The sequence below is a fragment of the Copadichromis virginalis genome, linkage group LG22 (genome assembly GCF_057382275.1).
Source record: "Copadichromis virginalis isolate Kocher_CV1m ecotype Utaka linkage group LG22, C_Virginalis_male_GT1.1, whole genome shotgun sequence".
NCBI classification, from domain to species: domain Eukaryota; kingdom Metazoa; phylum Chordata; class Actinopteri; order Cichliformes; family Cichlidae; genus Copadichromis; species Copadichromis virginalis.
The window spans coordinates 1286765-1301187 of record NC_140638.1 but is presented as its reverse complement, the minus strand read 5'-3'; the positions used below and the strand labels follow the sequence as shown (position 1 = coordinate 1301187).

At 43.9% G+C, this 14423-nt stretch overlaps 1 protein-coding gene across 3 annotated transcripts; it reads left to right on the top strand.

The window, feature by feature from the left end:
- Positions 1–3152: 3152 nt before the first annotated feature.
- LOC146682341 (uncharacterized) lies at positions 3153–14223 on the top strand. 3 transcript variants are annotated; one of them, XM_085445437.1, is made up of 10 exons: positions 3153–3249; positions 3926–4204; positions 6453–6701; positions 10042–10131; positions 10317–10421; positions 12831–12896; positions 13209–13286; positions 13393–13443; positions 13651–13766; positions 13842–13905. In XM_085445437.1, the coding sequence occupies exons 1-9, from the start codon at positions 3189–3191 to the stop codon at positions 13728–13730; spliced, it is 1059 nt and encodes a 352-aa protein (XP_085301563.1). In that variant the 5' UTR covers positions 3153–3188; the 3' UTR covers positions 13731–13766; positions 13842–13905. The 3 variants fall into 3 exon arrangements, with proteins under 3 accessions (XP_085301563.1, XP_085301562.1, XP_085301561.1); XM_085445436.1 differs by having other exon boundaries at positions 3157–3249; positions 13209–13277; positions 13651–13719; positions 13842–14223; XM_085445435.1 differs by having other exon boundaries at positions 3158–3249; positions 13651–13719; positions 13842–14223.
- The last annotated feature ends 200 nt before the right edge of the window (positions 14224–14423 follow it).

Sequence of the window (14423 nt, the reverse complement as noted above, 5' to 3'; positions counted from 1 at the left end):
GTTAAAGAAAATAATAATATTAAAATAAAAAAGCCTGAAAGTATTAAAATGTTAATAGTTTAATATTTACAGTTTGTGCAAAAACTGTGCAGTGAGGATTTAAAGTGGCATTGTTTAAAATGACAGTGTGTAGAGTCCAGTAGTTTGTAATGGTGTGTATCGAATGTCAGCAGTTCAAAAGCCTGAAGGCTTGTGGGTAAAAACTGTCCCTGTGTGTGGTAGTGCGGGTCTGGATGCTCCTGAGCCGCCTGCGTCGTCCTCATGCAGCGCTGTCTGCAGAGATGCTGCATGGCTGCACGTTCAGTCCTGGTGATGCTGTGCTGACCTCACCACCCTCTGCAGAGCTTTGCAGTCCAGAGTATTACAGCTGCATCAATGGTGCATCGACAGAAGTTCTTATTATATTTTAAAAAATAATAATTCTGGGGTTCATGCTGAATCTTCTCAGGCGCCGCAGGAAGAAGAGCCTCTGTCTTGCTGCTCTTGTGATCACACCAACATGTTGTGACCAGCTCAGATCCTCACTGATGTTGATGCCTCTGAAGCAGCTGACTCTCTCCACCTCTGCTCCTTCGATGTGGATGGGGGTGTGGCCTCCTCTCTGCAGTCTGCTGTAATCCACGATGAGCTCCTGGTTTTGCTGACGTTGAGCAGCAGGTTGTTGTCGCGGCGCCGTGATGTCGGGGCTCTCACCTCTGCCCTGTATGCCGTCTCATCTCCATCAGAAATGCAGCTGATGATGGTGGTGTCATCTGCAAATTGGATGATGGTGTTGGAGCTGTGTGTTGCTGTACAGTCGTGGGTGAACAGGGTGTACAGCAGGGGGCTGAGCACACATCCATGGGGGGCACCTGTGCTGAGTGTGGATGAGGTGATGCTGCCGATGCGAACCACCCGAGGTCTGGCTGTCAGGAAGTCCAGGATCCAGCTGCACAGGGAGGAGCCGATGTTCAGGTCACAGAGTTTCATGACAAGTCTGGATGGTATGATGGTGTTGAAGGCGGAGCTATAGTCTATGAACAGAATCCACACATATGTGTTTTTCTGCAACTTCCTCTGAATAGAACAGAATAGAAGAGGCCTTTATTGTCATTGCACATGTACAACGAAATAAAGTACAAGACTGTGGTTTAAAAATGTGAATTTGTTAACAGTTAGCAGGTAAACCAGTCACTGCCTTCACACAAACATAGACTGAGTCATGATGTTGCACAGAGCATTCGGGAAGAGACGGGAACGCAAACACACAGCAGGCTGAATGGTGGGCCAGCCAATCAGAAAGAAGCAAGGGCCGATCACACCAACTCAGAGCACTGCTGGCCAGAAGCATCCCAGAAGCAGTTCACCGTAAACTCACGTCGATTTTCAAAATAAAAGTCCTGCCACAACTTCCTGTCACACAACAGGTGTTTTCCCAGTTCGTAAGAGCCACCTCACACACTGGGAAACCGAACAGGTGCACGCAGCAATGAATTTTGTTCACTCAGATTCAGCTTTTCTCTGCTCAAAATAAATTTCTCCTCAAAATGCAACACTTGCACCTGCAAACTTTTTTTACGTGCGCTCAGAATAGTGGCACGAAAATAACGCCAGACCCTTCCCTCCCCTTTTGCACAGTCGAGGAGCGTGTCAGGAGACATTTCACTGCATGTTGTACTTATGCATGTGGCAAATTAAGAATCTTGAATCTTGCCCACTGTGGGCCTGTTTTTGTTTGTTTTTTTACTTTTAGCCACTCCCACATAAGGGCGTCACCACACAGTCGATTTGGCAGATTTTTACACCAATTGTGCTTCTTGATATTAGCAGAAAGGGACTTCTGTTTCCTTGCACACTCAAACCAGGGGAGTCAAACATGTACTCTTCTACAAAAACCCTTTGTGTTATATGTGTTTCCTCTCAGCAAACCCACTGTGGGTGAGCCAGAGACGATGACGGGGTCCTGCAGAGTAAAACTAATGTGGAGCTTGCAAAAGCTAGGGTACTTGCTGTCGACCCTGTGAGGGCGCGTTCGGGGGTTTGCTCACACACGGCCCTACGGCTCACCCACAGCTACCCACTGTGGGCGTGCACAGGCATGCGTGCCAGGCTTTACACAGTGTGTCTATAAACTGAAGCAGTTATCTCACAGCGGCTGCTGATCCACGAGCACCAAACAATTAGCATAATTGTGACATGCATCTGACAAAGCAGCATGAAGATGAGAATGCACTGCAGGAAACTAACAAAATAAAACAGGAAGTACGGTGGGACACGGGAGGAAATGGAGGCGCTATAAACGCAAAGTCATATCGCGTTCAAACATTAAAGAAGCAGGACGTCAGGACTGTGGAGTCTAGAGACAGAGTTTCTGATGAGCTGCTGCTCATGTTGAAGAAAGAATAGTTATCAGGTCCATCGTCAGCAGGAAGTGGAAGCAAACATTCGTGCATATTAATGTTCCTGCTGTGTGTGTGTGTGTGTGTGTGTGTGTGTGTGTGTGTGTGTGTGGGCATTTACCGTTTCCTCTAGCTTGTGTCCAGAGTCACATAGACTGTATATGAATGATGGACATGGCTGCTTCTACTGTGATCGGTGCAATCAAGCTACGCTGCAGTCACGTTGACTAAATGCTTGTCAGTCACATGATGGAGCGTAGCTGCTTCATCACAAATGAAACAGACTTGAATCTGATGCTTGAAGTTTTCTCTGCGTCTTTCTTTTACGAAGCCTGCTGAAGCAGTTGTTCTGAATTGGTTCCATATAAACTGAATTGGATTAAAAGTTATTCATAGAAACACTAAAGTTATGTGTAAAGCGTTTACTGGGGTCCCCATACGCTTCACAGGAGTCGCCCCCTGGTGGCTGATATAAATAATGCGGTTTTAAAGAGTTTGAAACCACAAGGGCTTCTTCAAACTTCCCCATCTTTTATATACAGTCTGTGATTTGGGTCCATAATGATTTAAGGCGCTGGTTTTAACGAGTATCTGTTTCCAGTCAACGACAACATAAAAATGTCCCCATTTAAATGTTAACATTGAAACATGTTCATAGACTATAAAAAGAGCATCTGTTACCTCTTACCCACAAACAAGTTTGTGTTTGTAAAGCTGTGTGGTTACGAGCAGCAGGAGGAAGAACAGACGTGTTCAGTTCCTGTTCTCAGATCACACAGGAACTGTTCAGACACTTCGCACTGTGTGAGGATGAAGGTGAGCATCTTCTGCTGCCTGTTGGCCTGCACTCTGGGCTCTAATGTCGCTGCAGGTGAGACTCTTTCACTCTATTCACATTTACATATTCATAGTTTACATATGAGACTCAGATAATAAAAGCTGTGAAGTTCAGTGTGAGACTGTGTGCTTGGATAAAGGTGTGACCGCAGCTCAAAGTGTGCGACGCGTCACAGTTTTTATCTCACTGACTGTAAATCTGTCATAAAATTATCCCTCAGTTATTTTACAGATGAACAAAGTCATTTTGTTCGGACTATAAAACGTTAGAAAAGACTGAGTGCTTCATACGACAGTTCAACCTCCAATCAGGAAATTAGTGTTTCCTGATTGAAGCTGCGATCATGAAACATCAGTACTAAAACAGCTGAGTGACATGTCGGTGCCGCTCCATTTCCAGCCTCACATCCTTCAAAGAAGCTTCATTATTACAGACAGTCTGACCACAGTGGACAGAAATCATGCTTGTGCTGTTACTCTGTCAGATATCGGCCTGGTTGGTGATTTTTAGTTCTGTATATGAATCTTGGATGATTGGCAGCTTTGAAATTCTTCCTTCACTGATCATGTAACAAAGTTTAACTTCATGAAACTTTGGGATCAAAGCATTAAGGAACGCTCCAGTTAATGTCAGTCTAGACGTGTGATGTTACTGTGTGTCCACAGCGTCTGAAGGTTTATGTGATTCTGAAAACTGTTTGTTTTTGCAGGTTTGACCCATGAAGGAGTTAAGGAGGGGACGCAGATCACTCTGCCCTGTCCTCACTCTGTGGAGGGTGGAGTGAGGTGGAGCAGAGAGAGTGGAGGAAGCAGAGCTGACATACTTACAGCTGATGGAGACAAAACTACAAAACACATCAATGATCCACAGAAACGATACAGTTCACAGGCTGACGGGGTTCTGATCGTCCTCAGAGCTGCTCCCTCAGACTCTGGCAGATACTTCTGTGACCATGAAGCAGCTGTGGAGCTGACAGTGATCCCATCAGGTAACATCATGTTTTTCTATTTTCTGTTTAAAATCCATCTCTGTTACTGGTGACATGCAAACATATTTTAAACACTTTTACAACAACATTTATCTGCAAACATCAAATAACCAGCAGCTACATAATAATGGTAAATGGTCTGTATTTGTACAGCGCTTTACTCAGTCCCTAAGGGCTACATTCAGTCATTCACACACTGGTGATGGCAGCTACATTGTAGCCACAGCCACCCTGGGGCGCACTGACAGAGGCGAGGCTGCCGGACACTGGCACCACCAGGCCCTCTGACCACCACCAGTAGGCAAACACGGGGTTAGTATCTTCCCCAAGGAGGCAGCCTGGGATCGAACCACCGACCTTTTGATTAGTGGCTGACCTGCTCTGCCACCTGAGCTACAGCCAGAGCAGAGATAAAGTCTTATCTCTGCTCTCTGTAAACTCAAACCACAGTGTAGCTGAACTTCAGCTGATATGATGATTCGTGGCTCAAGAGTTGGGAGTTCGCCTTGTAATCGGAAGGTTGCCGGTTCGAGCCCCGGCTCGGACAGTCTCGGTCGTTGTGTCCTTGGGCAAGTCACTTCACCCGTTGCCTACTGGTGGTGGTCAGAGGGCCCGGTGGCGCCAGTGTCCGGCAGCCTCGCCTCTGTCAGTGCGCCCCAGGGTGGCTGTGGCTACAATGTAGCTGCCATCACCAGTGTGTGAATGTGTGTGTGAATGGGTGGATGACTGGATATGTAAAGCGCTTTGGGGTCCTTAGGGACTAGTAAAGCGCTATATAAATACAGGCCATTTACCATGATCACACTGAAGCATTTTTGGGTTTTTGTGCAGTGACCGACTTTATGTTGATGATGTCATTCTGTCTTCAACATCAGAAACCTAAAACCCTAGCAGAGATAACCGGTATCATTAGGGATGGGTATCGTTTAGGTTTTATCCAATACTGGTGCCAAACCGGTACGTTTGAAACGGTGCCGGTGCTTAAACAATGGAAAACCCAAACTTTGTCCAAAAACCTCTCATGTTCAGCTGGTTTTTTTTGTAAAAAGATAACAATGTTAGCCTTTTCTGCAGCTATGGGGCATATATGGCATCACTCTTGGCTGGAAGCTTAAACAATGGAAAAAACACAAACTTTGTCCTAAACCTCTCATGTTCAGCTGTTTCCCACTTTTTCTTTGGTCATTTTAGCCTTTTTGGCCAGGGTGAAGGGAGTATCTGCCATCAAACAAGAAGACAGCAGCATGTAGCTATGATGATGTTTGCTAGTTCACCTTACATGCATTAATGTAATAACGTGGTTAGCCTACTCAACGTAAATTACACACGAACAACATTAAGCTACTCACGCAGAGAAGCTGCTGCTGCATCATCATCCTCATCATTTCTGCTACACTGGCAGGGCTAGGGGCCAGGACTCTCCTCTTCGGGTTTTTGGGGGATGTTGCTAACTCCGGGTCTGATAACAGGCACCACACCCGCAGTAGATGTGCTCGGTGTGAGGTCTCGCAGCAAGCTATCAAATACGGCGCATTTCTCGGCTTTAAAAAAAAAACAAAAAAACCCGCTATGTGTCGCCAGGTGTTTCATCAGATTTGAGGTGTTACCTCCTTTGACAGTATCACAGTATCAGCTTAAAGCACTTGTTGCTGCTGAGTTTGCATCTTTTGCTGTGATGTACAGCCAGACTTTTGACCGCTTCGCCTTGGACATTTAATCTATAGCTCTGCTCTAAAAGAACGCACGTACCTGGACCCGCCTACTATCCTCAGAAACGTAAAATGATTGGCTAGAATCTAAAGTGTATCACATCTCAGGAAAAAAAAAATAAAGCACCGAAATGTGCGCTGCTTTTCGGTCCGGTTACTACCGTTTATGTCAGAACTGGTACCCATCACTAGGTATCATCACCGAGTTATCAAGTCAGAGCGCAGACTTCCTGTTTGAAGTGGCGGCTCGGGCCAGCTTCACACAGCCTGTAGTAGCTGTGTGCTGCCACCAGGGGGCAGTGCGCAGATATACTGTGTGGACTCGTGTCTGTCTGTGCTGTTGTTGCTGCCTGAGCTCCAGTTTGATGGAAACAGATAAATAGAAATGGATGAAGTGAAACAGTGAAAACAATGAACGCTGTCGGCTGCAGCCCTCTCTGTGCTCCCTGTCCTCCTCTTTCCTGTTGACGTCCACCTTTAAACCAATCAGCACGTTGGAAAGAATCACTTTAATGATAAATGTCATTAATTCTTCACAGGAACAACAATAGTGAGTGTTGCAGAGAGGAGCAGCATCACTCTGAACTGTTCTCATGATGTTGGAGGATCAGCTGTTCCCACGTGGAGACGAGACTCTGGAGAAATAAATGAAGGAAGGATTTCTGTTTCCACGGAGGACACAACATTACGTATAAGAGAAGCTGAGCCTGCTGACTCTGGACTGTACTACTGTGATGGAGAACCAGCTGCTTATCTGAATGTGACCAAAGGACAGAGATCTGACAGAGGTGAGACACATGAACCCAAAAGTAACACAGAAATGTTTTTGTAGAGTTTCCTCTGTTTTCTGCCGCTCTCTGCAACAGTCGCCGACCACCGGCTATCCCGCCATGTCGCTGCTGCAGTCTCTCATGCTCTACCTCTAGCCCCCTTCATCTGCCCCGCCAGGTCCTCTTATTGGCCTACGGTGGCCAAGGGCGAACCCTGATTGGTCACAGTCTTAACTGGCATGCCTGGAAGTCTTCCGGCAACACGTCAACAATATATACAATAAAAGCATGCAATGAAACTGTACGAATAAAACACTGTACATTATTAAAGATAATAAGACAACAACAACAACAACAACAACTACCACACCACCACCACCTACTACAACAACAACAACTACTGCAACAACTCATAAAGCATCAGTAACACCTGCATCACCCCCCGATGCTCCAATTCAATTCAATTCAATTTTATTTATATAGCGCCAAATCACAACAAAAGTCGCCTCAAGGCGCTTCATAGATACAGAGAAAAACCCAACAATCATATGACCCCCTATGAGCAGCACTTTGGCAACAGTGGGAAGGAAAAACTCCCTTTTAACAGGAAGAAACCTCCGGCAGAACCAGGCTCAGGGAGGGGCGGGGCCATCTGCTGTGATTGGTTGGGGTGAGAGAAGGAAGACAGGATAAAGACATGCTGTGGAAGAGAGACAGAGATTAATAACAGATATGATTCAATGCAGAGAGGTCTATTAATACATAGTGAGTGAGAAAGGTGACTGGAAAGGAAAAACTCAATGCATCATGGGAATCCCCCGGCAGCCTACGTCTATTGCAGCATAACTAAGGGAGGATTCAGGGTCACCTGGTCCAGCCCTAACTATATGCTTTAGCAAAGAGGAAAGTTTGAAGCCTAATCTTGAAAGTAGAGATAGTGTCTGTCTCCTGAATCCAAACTGGAAGCTGGTTCCACAGAAGAGGGGCCTGAAAACTGAAGGCTCTGCCTCCCATTCTACTTTTAAATACTCTAGGAACAACAAGTAGGCCTGCAGAGCGAGAGCGAAGTGCTCTAATAGGGTGATATGGTACTACAAGGTCATTAAGATAAGATGGGGCCTGATTATTTAAGACCTTGTATGTGAGGAGCAGGATTTTGAATTCTGGATTTAACAGGAAGCCAAAACAGGAGAAATCTGCTCTCTCTTTCTAGTCCCTGTCAGGACTCTTGCTGCAGCATTTTGGATCAGCTGAAGGCTTTTCAGTGAGTTTTTAGGACTTCCTGATAATAATGAATTGCAGTCGTCCAGCCTGGAAGTAATAAATGCATGAACTAGTTTTTCAGCGTCACTCTGAGACAGGATATTTCTAACTTTAGAGATGTTGCACAAATGGAAGAAAGCAGTCTTACATATTTGTTTAATATGTGCATTGAAGGACATGTCCTGGTCAAACATGACTCCAAGGTTCCTCACAGCGTTACTGGAGGCCAAGGTAATGCCATCCAGGGTAAGAATCTGGTTAGAGACCATATTTCTAAGATTTTCAGGGCCGAGTACAATAACCTCAGTTTGATCTGAATTAAGAAGCAGAAAGTAGGCGGCCATCCAGGTCTTTATGTCTTTAAGACATTCCTGCAGTTTAACTCATTGGTGTGTGTTATCTGGCTTCATGGACAGATAGAGCTGGGTGCCATCTGCATAGCAGTGAAAATGTATGCTATGTCTTCTAATGATGCTGCCTAAGGGAAGCATGTATAATGTAAACAGAATTGGTCCTAGCACTGAACCCTGTGGAACTCCATAATTAACCTCAGTGTGTGAAGAGGACTCTCCATTTACATGCACAAACTGGAGTCTATTAGATAGATATGATACAAACCACTGCAGTGCAGTACCTGTAATACCTACAGCATGTTCTAATCGCTCTAATAGGATATTATGGTCGACAGTATCGAACGCTGCACTGAGGTCTAGCAGGACAAGCACAGAGATGAGTCCACTGTCAGAGGCCATAAGAAGATCATTTGTAACCTTCACTAAAGCTGTTTCTGTGCTGTGATGAGCTCTGAAACCTGACTGAAACTCTTCCAATAAACCTCTGCAGATGATCTGTTAGCTGTTTGACAACTACTCTTTCAAGGATGTTTGATATAAAGGAAGGTTGGAGATTGGCCTATAATTAGCTAAGACTGCTGGGTCTAGAGATGCTTTTTAAGTAAAGGTTTAACTACAGCCAGCTTGAAGGCCTGTGGTACATAGCTGATTATTAGAGATAGGTTGATCATATTTAAGATCGAAGCATTAATTAATGGCAGGACTTCTTTGAGCAGTTTTGTAGGAATGGGGTCTAAAAGACACGTTGATGGTTTGGAGGAAGTAATTATTGAAGTTAACTCAGAAAGATCAATTGGAGAAAAAGAGTCTAACTTAACATCAATGGTACTAAGAGTAGCTGTAGATAATATTACATCTGTGGGATGATTACTGGTAATTTTTTCTCTAATGATAAAAATTTTATTTGTGAAGAAGTTCATGAAGTCATTACTAGTTAACGTTAAAGGGATTGTTGGATCAAAAGAGCTCTGACTGTTTGTCAGCCTGGCTACAGAGCTGAAGAGAAACCTGGGGTTGTTCTTATTTTCTTCAATCAGTGATGAATAGTAAGATGTTCTGGCTTTGCGGAGGGCTTTCTTATAAAGCAGCAAACTATTTCTCCAGGCTAAATGATGATCCTCTAGATTTGTGACACGCCATTTCCTCTCCAGATTACGAGTCATCTGCTTTAGGGTAACACAGAAATGTTTTTGTAGAGTTTCCTCTGTTTTCTGCCGCTCTCCACAACAGTCGCCGACCACTGGCTATCCCGCCATGTCGCTGCTGCAGTCTCTCATGCTCTACCTCTAGCCCCCTTCATCTGCCCCGCCAGGTCCTCTTATTGGCCTACGGTGGCCAAGGCAAACCCTGATTGGTCACAGTCTTAACTGGCATGCCTGGAAGTCTTCCGGCAACACGTCAACAATATACACAATAAAAGCATGCAATGAAACTGTACGAATAAAACACTGTACATTATTAAAGATTAAAAACGATGAAACACAGCAACTCATGCACAAATGCTTAAAAACACAAAGTTAAAACATGTCAGCTTCACCGCGTGACATTAATCAGCATCAGTCAGACAGCATCCAATCATTGTTCACAAATCACAAGATGTTATGTGAAATTCTTCAGTTCAGTTTTTTACTTTGTTTGTATGTGGAGTTTGTTTTTAACCAACTCGTACATTTAAAGTTCAATCGTTGATTTTTAAGCTGTTATTTTTTATGTATCTACATTTTCTTTTTTCTGTACTTAAGATAATAAGACAACAAAAACAAAAACACCACCTACTGCTACAACTCATACAGCATCAGTAACACCTGCATCACCCCCCGATGCTCCATCAGGTATGATTGCATCAAAGAATCTAACGAGTGCAGTTGAACAGATTTAAATGTAAACATGTTCATCTCTTCTGGCCTGTAGCATAAATGACCTTTAGAGTGAGGTCTGATGTGTTTATATATTAAATATTACAGAGAGTCCATGTATGTGATGCATGATCCATGTTCATCACTCTGACCTTGTCCAGCTTTTCCAGTGCAGAGTTTCCTGATAGGAACTGGTCTTCTTCTTCTCTCCATCCTCATCCTCATCACTGCCTGCTTCATGTGGAGATGCAGGTCCAGCAGACGAGGTGAGTAAAGAGAAACATGACCAGAATCTGTGGTTTACATGACTTATTCATTGGTTTAGACATGTTAGTCGCATCATTCTCACATATCTGCTGTGGTCCAGTTTAGCTTCCTTCACTCGGTTCTTTTGAAGAAATCAGAAAGGTCACAGGAGACGTATCAGTGAGGTTTAAAAACTATGTAGTGACTTCCTAACAGCTGTTCCTCGTTCCTTCTTCGATGGACTGTCTTCGGTTTTATTCAGGATCTCCTTTGAACCTCTCCACCAGTGGATTCAGGTTGTATCTGACCTCTGTTACCAACTTCTATGACATTCACGGCAGCTTCCCACCACAGTGTTGTCTGCACCCGCTGGGTGCTGCATCCCAGCTGGTCTGCTATGGAATGAGATTCATGTAATAACAAATGGCATCAGCCGGGCTCTGCTTTGTCTTCTGTAACTTATTCAGAAAGAAGAAGCTCGACGTCTGACAGGCACACGTAAACGAGACCATATTTCCCCCGTTATGGCTTCCAGTACGTTTTAGGATCGACTTTTACAGACAGGCAAGCAGAAGCGATGCCCCCCACCACCCCAACCCCAATTACACATGCAAACAAAGGATCCTCCTCCACTATTCACCTATTTAACAAGATAAATTCAATCAGATTAAAACATACTGCACTCCTTCCTGGCTGAAGAATTGTAAAATCTAAGTACTGCCACAGTTGAATAAATACCTACTTTATTACCCCAGAATATTAAGTACATCTTAAATACTTTATATTCTGTTTAAGGTCCTACATTACACACAGCAATCAGCTAATGCTAGCTGGTGCAGGTAGTAACTGACCTCAGAACAGTGAAGCAGCAGCTTGCCTCTCATGCTGCTCTCCCATCAGTTTACTGTTAAAGTCACAGCAGTTTAAACACAATGTAAATGTGCACACGGGAAAAGCTGCAGCTTCATTCAGTGTGAGCAGGACAGACAGACGCCCTCTGACACACTTTGCTACGAGTCTGAAATAAGTGCAGCTTTTAGTGACAGTAGCCAGCTGTGGCCACAAGATGGCAGTAATTCAAAGGATGTATGTACAAACCAAGGAGCTCTGAGAGGAGAGATCGCTTTGGTTTGTTTTTTCATTCATGTCTGTTCTTAGATTTGCCTGTCCTGACGTAACACCACTGTCCTAACACATCTCTGATGCTGGTCGAAGCAGAGGAGACTGGGCCTTTGCTGTGGTGGTTCTGCACTTTGGAGCAGTCTGCCTCCAACACTCGACACTGTAAAACTTTAAAATGTGACTCAGTTTTGATGCTTTTCTTTTCTTGGTGTTCCTTGTTTTTTCTATTTTCCTGCTTCTTTTCAGCTCTGCCTTGATTCCATTCACACAATTTATTTAATCTCATAAATTAGATTTTTAGAAAGTTTAATCTCAGCCTCACTTTTGAGTCACGACCTGTAGGTAACAGGTCAGGACACATCACAGTTTAGCGGTGCCCCCTCAGACTGCTGGATTCCTGGACTGAGTAGTTTCGGATGACTGCCCGTCTGCAGTTGCTCACTTCATGCTCTGTGTGAAACAAGCCGTTCTTACTGGTCAGCCTCCTGTGAATAAGAGTGTTTCAGAGCAGAGTGAAGCCTGGGCTTTTAGCTCACAGGGTTATTGAATATCATGAACATCCACCGTTGGAACAGCATAGATTACAGGACCAGAAAAGGCTTTTTCAGTCCACACGTACAATTATGAGCAGAGGTGCTGCTGTAAATGCTGACATCTGTGTGACATGTGTCCTCTTCTGTTCATCAGCCTGTCAAAGTAAAGCATTTGCTCACAGCTGCAGTCACACTGTGTTTTGGTACTTTTAAGATAAGAGCAGGTTTATCAAATTCTAGATCAGTGTCATTAGCTAAACCAATCAATCAATCAATCAATCAATCAATCAATATTTATTATTATAGCACATTTAAAAAGGACAGTGTCCATCAAACACGAGGTAGCAAAGCAGATTACAACAAAGGCAACAAAAACAGTTAAAAACCATTAAAAGCAGTTATAGTTACAGTTGCACGGCACAGATGCAGACCAGCTGGAAGTCCAAGCCAATTTGTTTCAGAAGCTCGATGGAACAGGTGAGTTTTTAAGCGTGATTTAAACGATTGAATGGAATCTGACATGCGGACATCGACAGGAAGATTATTCCAGAGTTTGGGTGCGGCAATTGCAAAAGCTCGGTCACCTCGGTCACCGTCGGGGCCTTTGTTGCACTAAGAGCAGCTGGTTAGAGGATCTGAGCGCTCTCTTGGGGCTCTACACGTCGAGGAGGTCTAACAGCTAAAAGATTGTTAATAATGCTGTCACAGCTAGACGTCATCACAGGCAGAGTGTTTTAAACTTTAAAGCAGGAGCTGACTCTGATCTGTCTGCAGGGACTGACGAACAGCTCCACGTCTATGATGAGATACCAGCTGGAGCAGAACTTCATCTTATAAATGGTGAGAGTGAAGCAGCTGTGACAGTTTGAAGGACCTGCAGTTCAAAAAAGCGCCGCTCCGACAGCCAAACCCATCTGTTCTCTGATTGGATAGTTACATTTGTGATTGACATGACATTGGCCAATCAGATGAAAGGAAGAAAAACAGGGTCAAAATTCGTACCTGTAACTTGAAACTTGAGTGCAGAGTTTCACACGTATTTTTTGGCTAAGTCCACACACAAATTCTTTTTACTCATCATGTCACTGAACACTGTGAATATGAACACAAGTAAAAATGATGCAAACTCTTACTGAGACTTGTTGTTGACAGGAGGATCAAACCACAGTGATGCCACATACGACACCATCGCTGAGCTGCCACAGACTGGAAACGACACCAGTAACACCTGTGCTGCACTGAACATTCACAGTCACATGATTTAAGCAAACCTTCTGCTGACACTTCATCTCCTTCCACCTTCATGCTGCATCTAATCAAAATATTTCATTTACAGATTTTCCACATTCCTTGACTGCTTCCACTTTCCATGCTGGAAATAATAAAGGTAACTTTAATTCTTGCTTCTGATTTGGACGGGTACTAAAAGAGCCATACATGAGTTATTTTTGGATAACCCAAAATTATTTTGTGTGATCAAACTTTTGGATCTGGTGTCTTCTAAAGCTGAAAATGTTGATTTGTTGTGTGTAACAGCTTAAAACTGGACTGTTACTTGGATCTGATGAAGACTATTTGATAAACATTTTAACAGGAGGATCAGACCACAGTGATGCCACATACGACACCATCGCTGAGCTGCCACAGACTGGAAACACGACCGGTAACACCTGAGCTGCCACTCAGCACCTCATTTTACACAAACTCATGGTGAACACGCCAAACCTGCACAGGTGTGTTTGTTACACACAACCCACTCAGACTGATGATGTTTATGATCCACAGGTTCTTCACAGCCCGTCAACAACACGTATGTCTTACTGGAGAAACCCAAGAAGCAGGCCGGACCGGTGTAGCTTCACCTGAATGTCCTGCTGTCAGGAACAATCTGCCTCAGCACAGATGTTCACGGGAACATGTAACATATAACATGCATATGTCGAGATTATTCTGAATTATTGTGAAAAGCTGTGTGTGTTACTGTTAGTCGTAATACAATCTGAAAACATGAATACAAAAAAAGCAAACAGTCCTGAACGCTGTCATCAGGTGAAATGTTGCTCTGATGTTTTTAACATGTTAACAGTACAGATGTGTGTGTGCTGTAAGACTGTAAATACATTCATTTAGGAAATTAAGGCAATAAAATGTCATGAAATTGTTTTTAGAGCCTGTTTCTACAGTGGAATTCATCATCAGAGCGACTTTTTTAATCATGTTAAATGACATCAAATGAATGTTTTTATGAACCATTATTGGTGATTACATGTTTGGGAGGTTTACTCAAAGTAATTCTAATGAGAATGCCAACAGAGACCCGGCCTCTGAGAACAGAGAAGTCAGTGAGACTTTTTACCTGGATTAAAT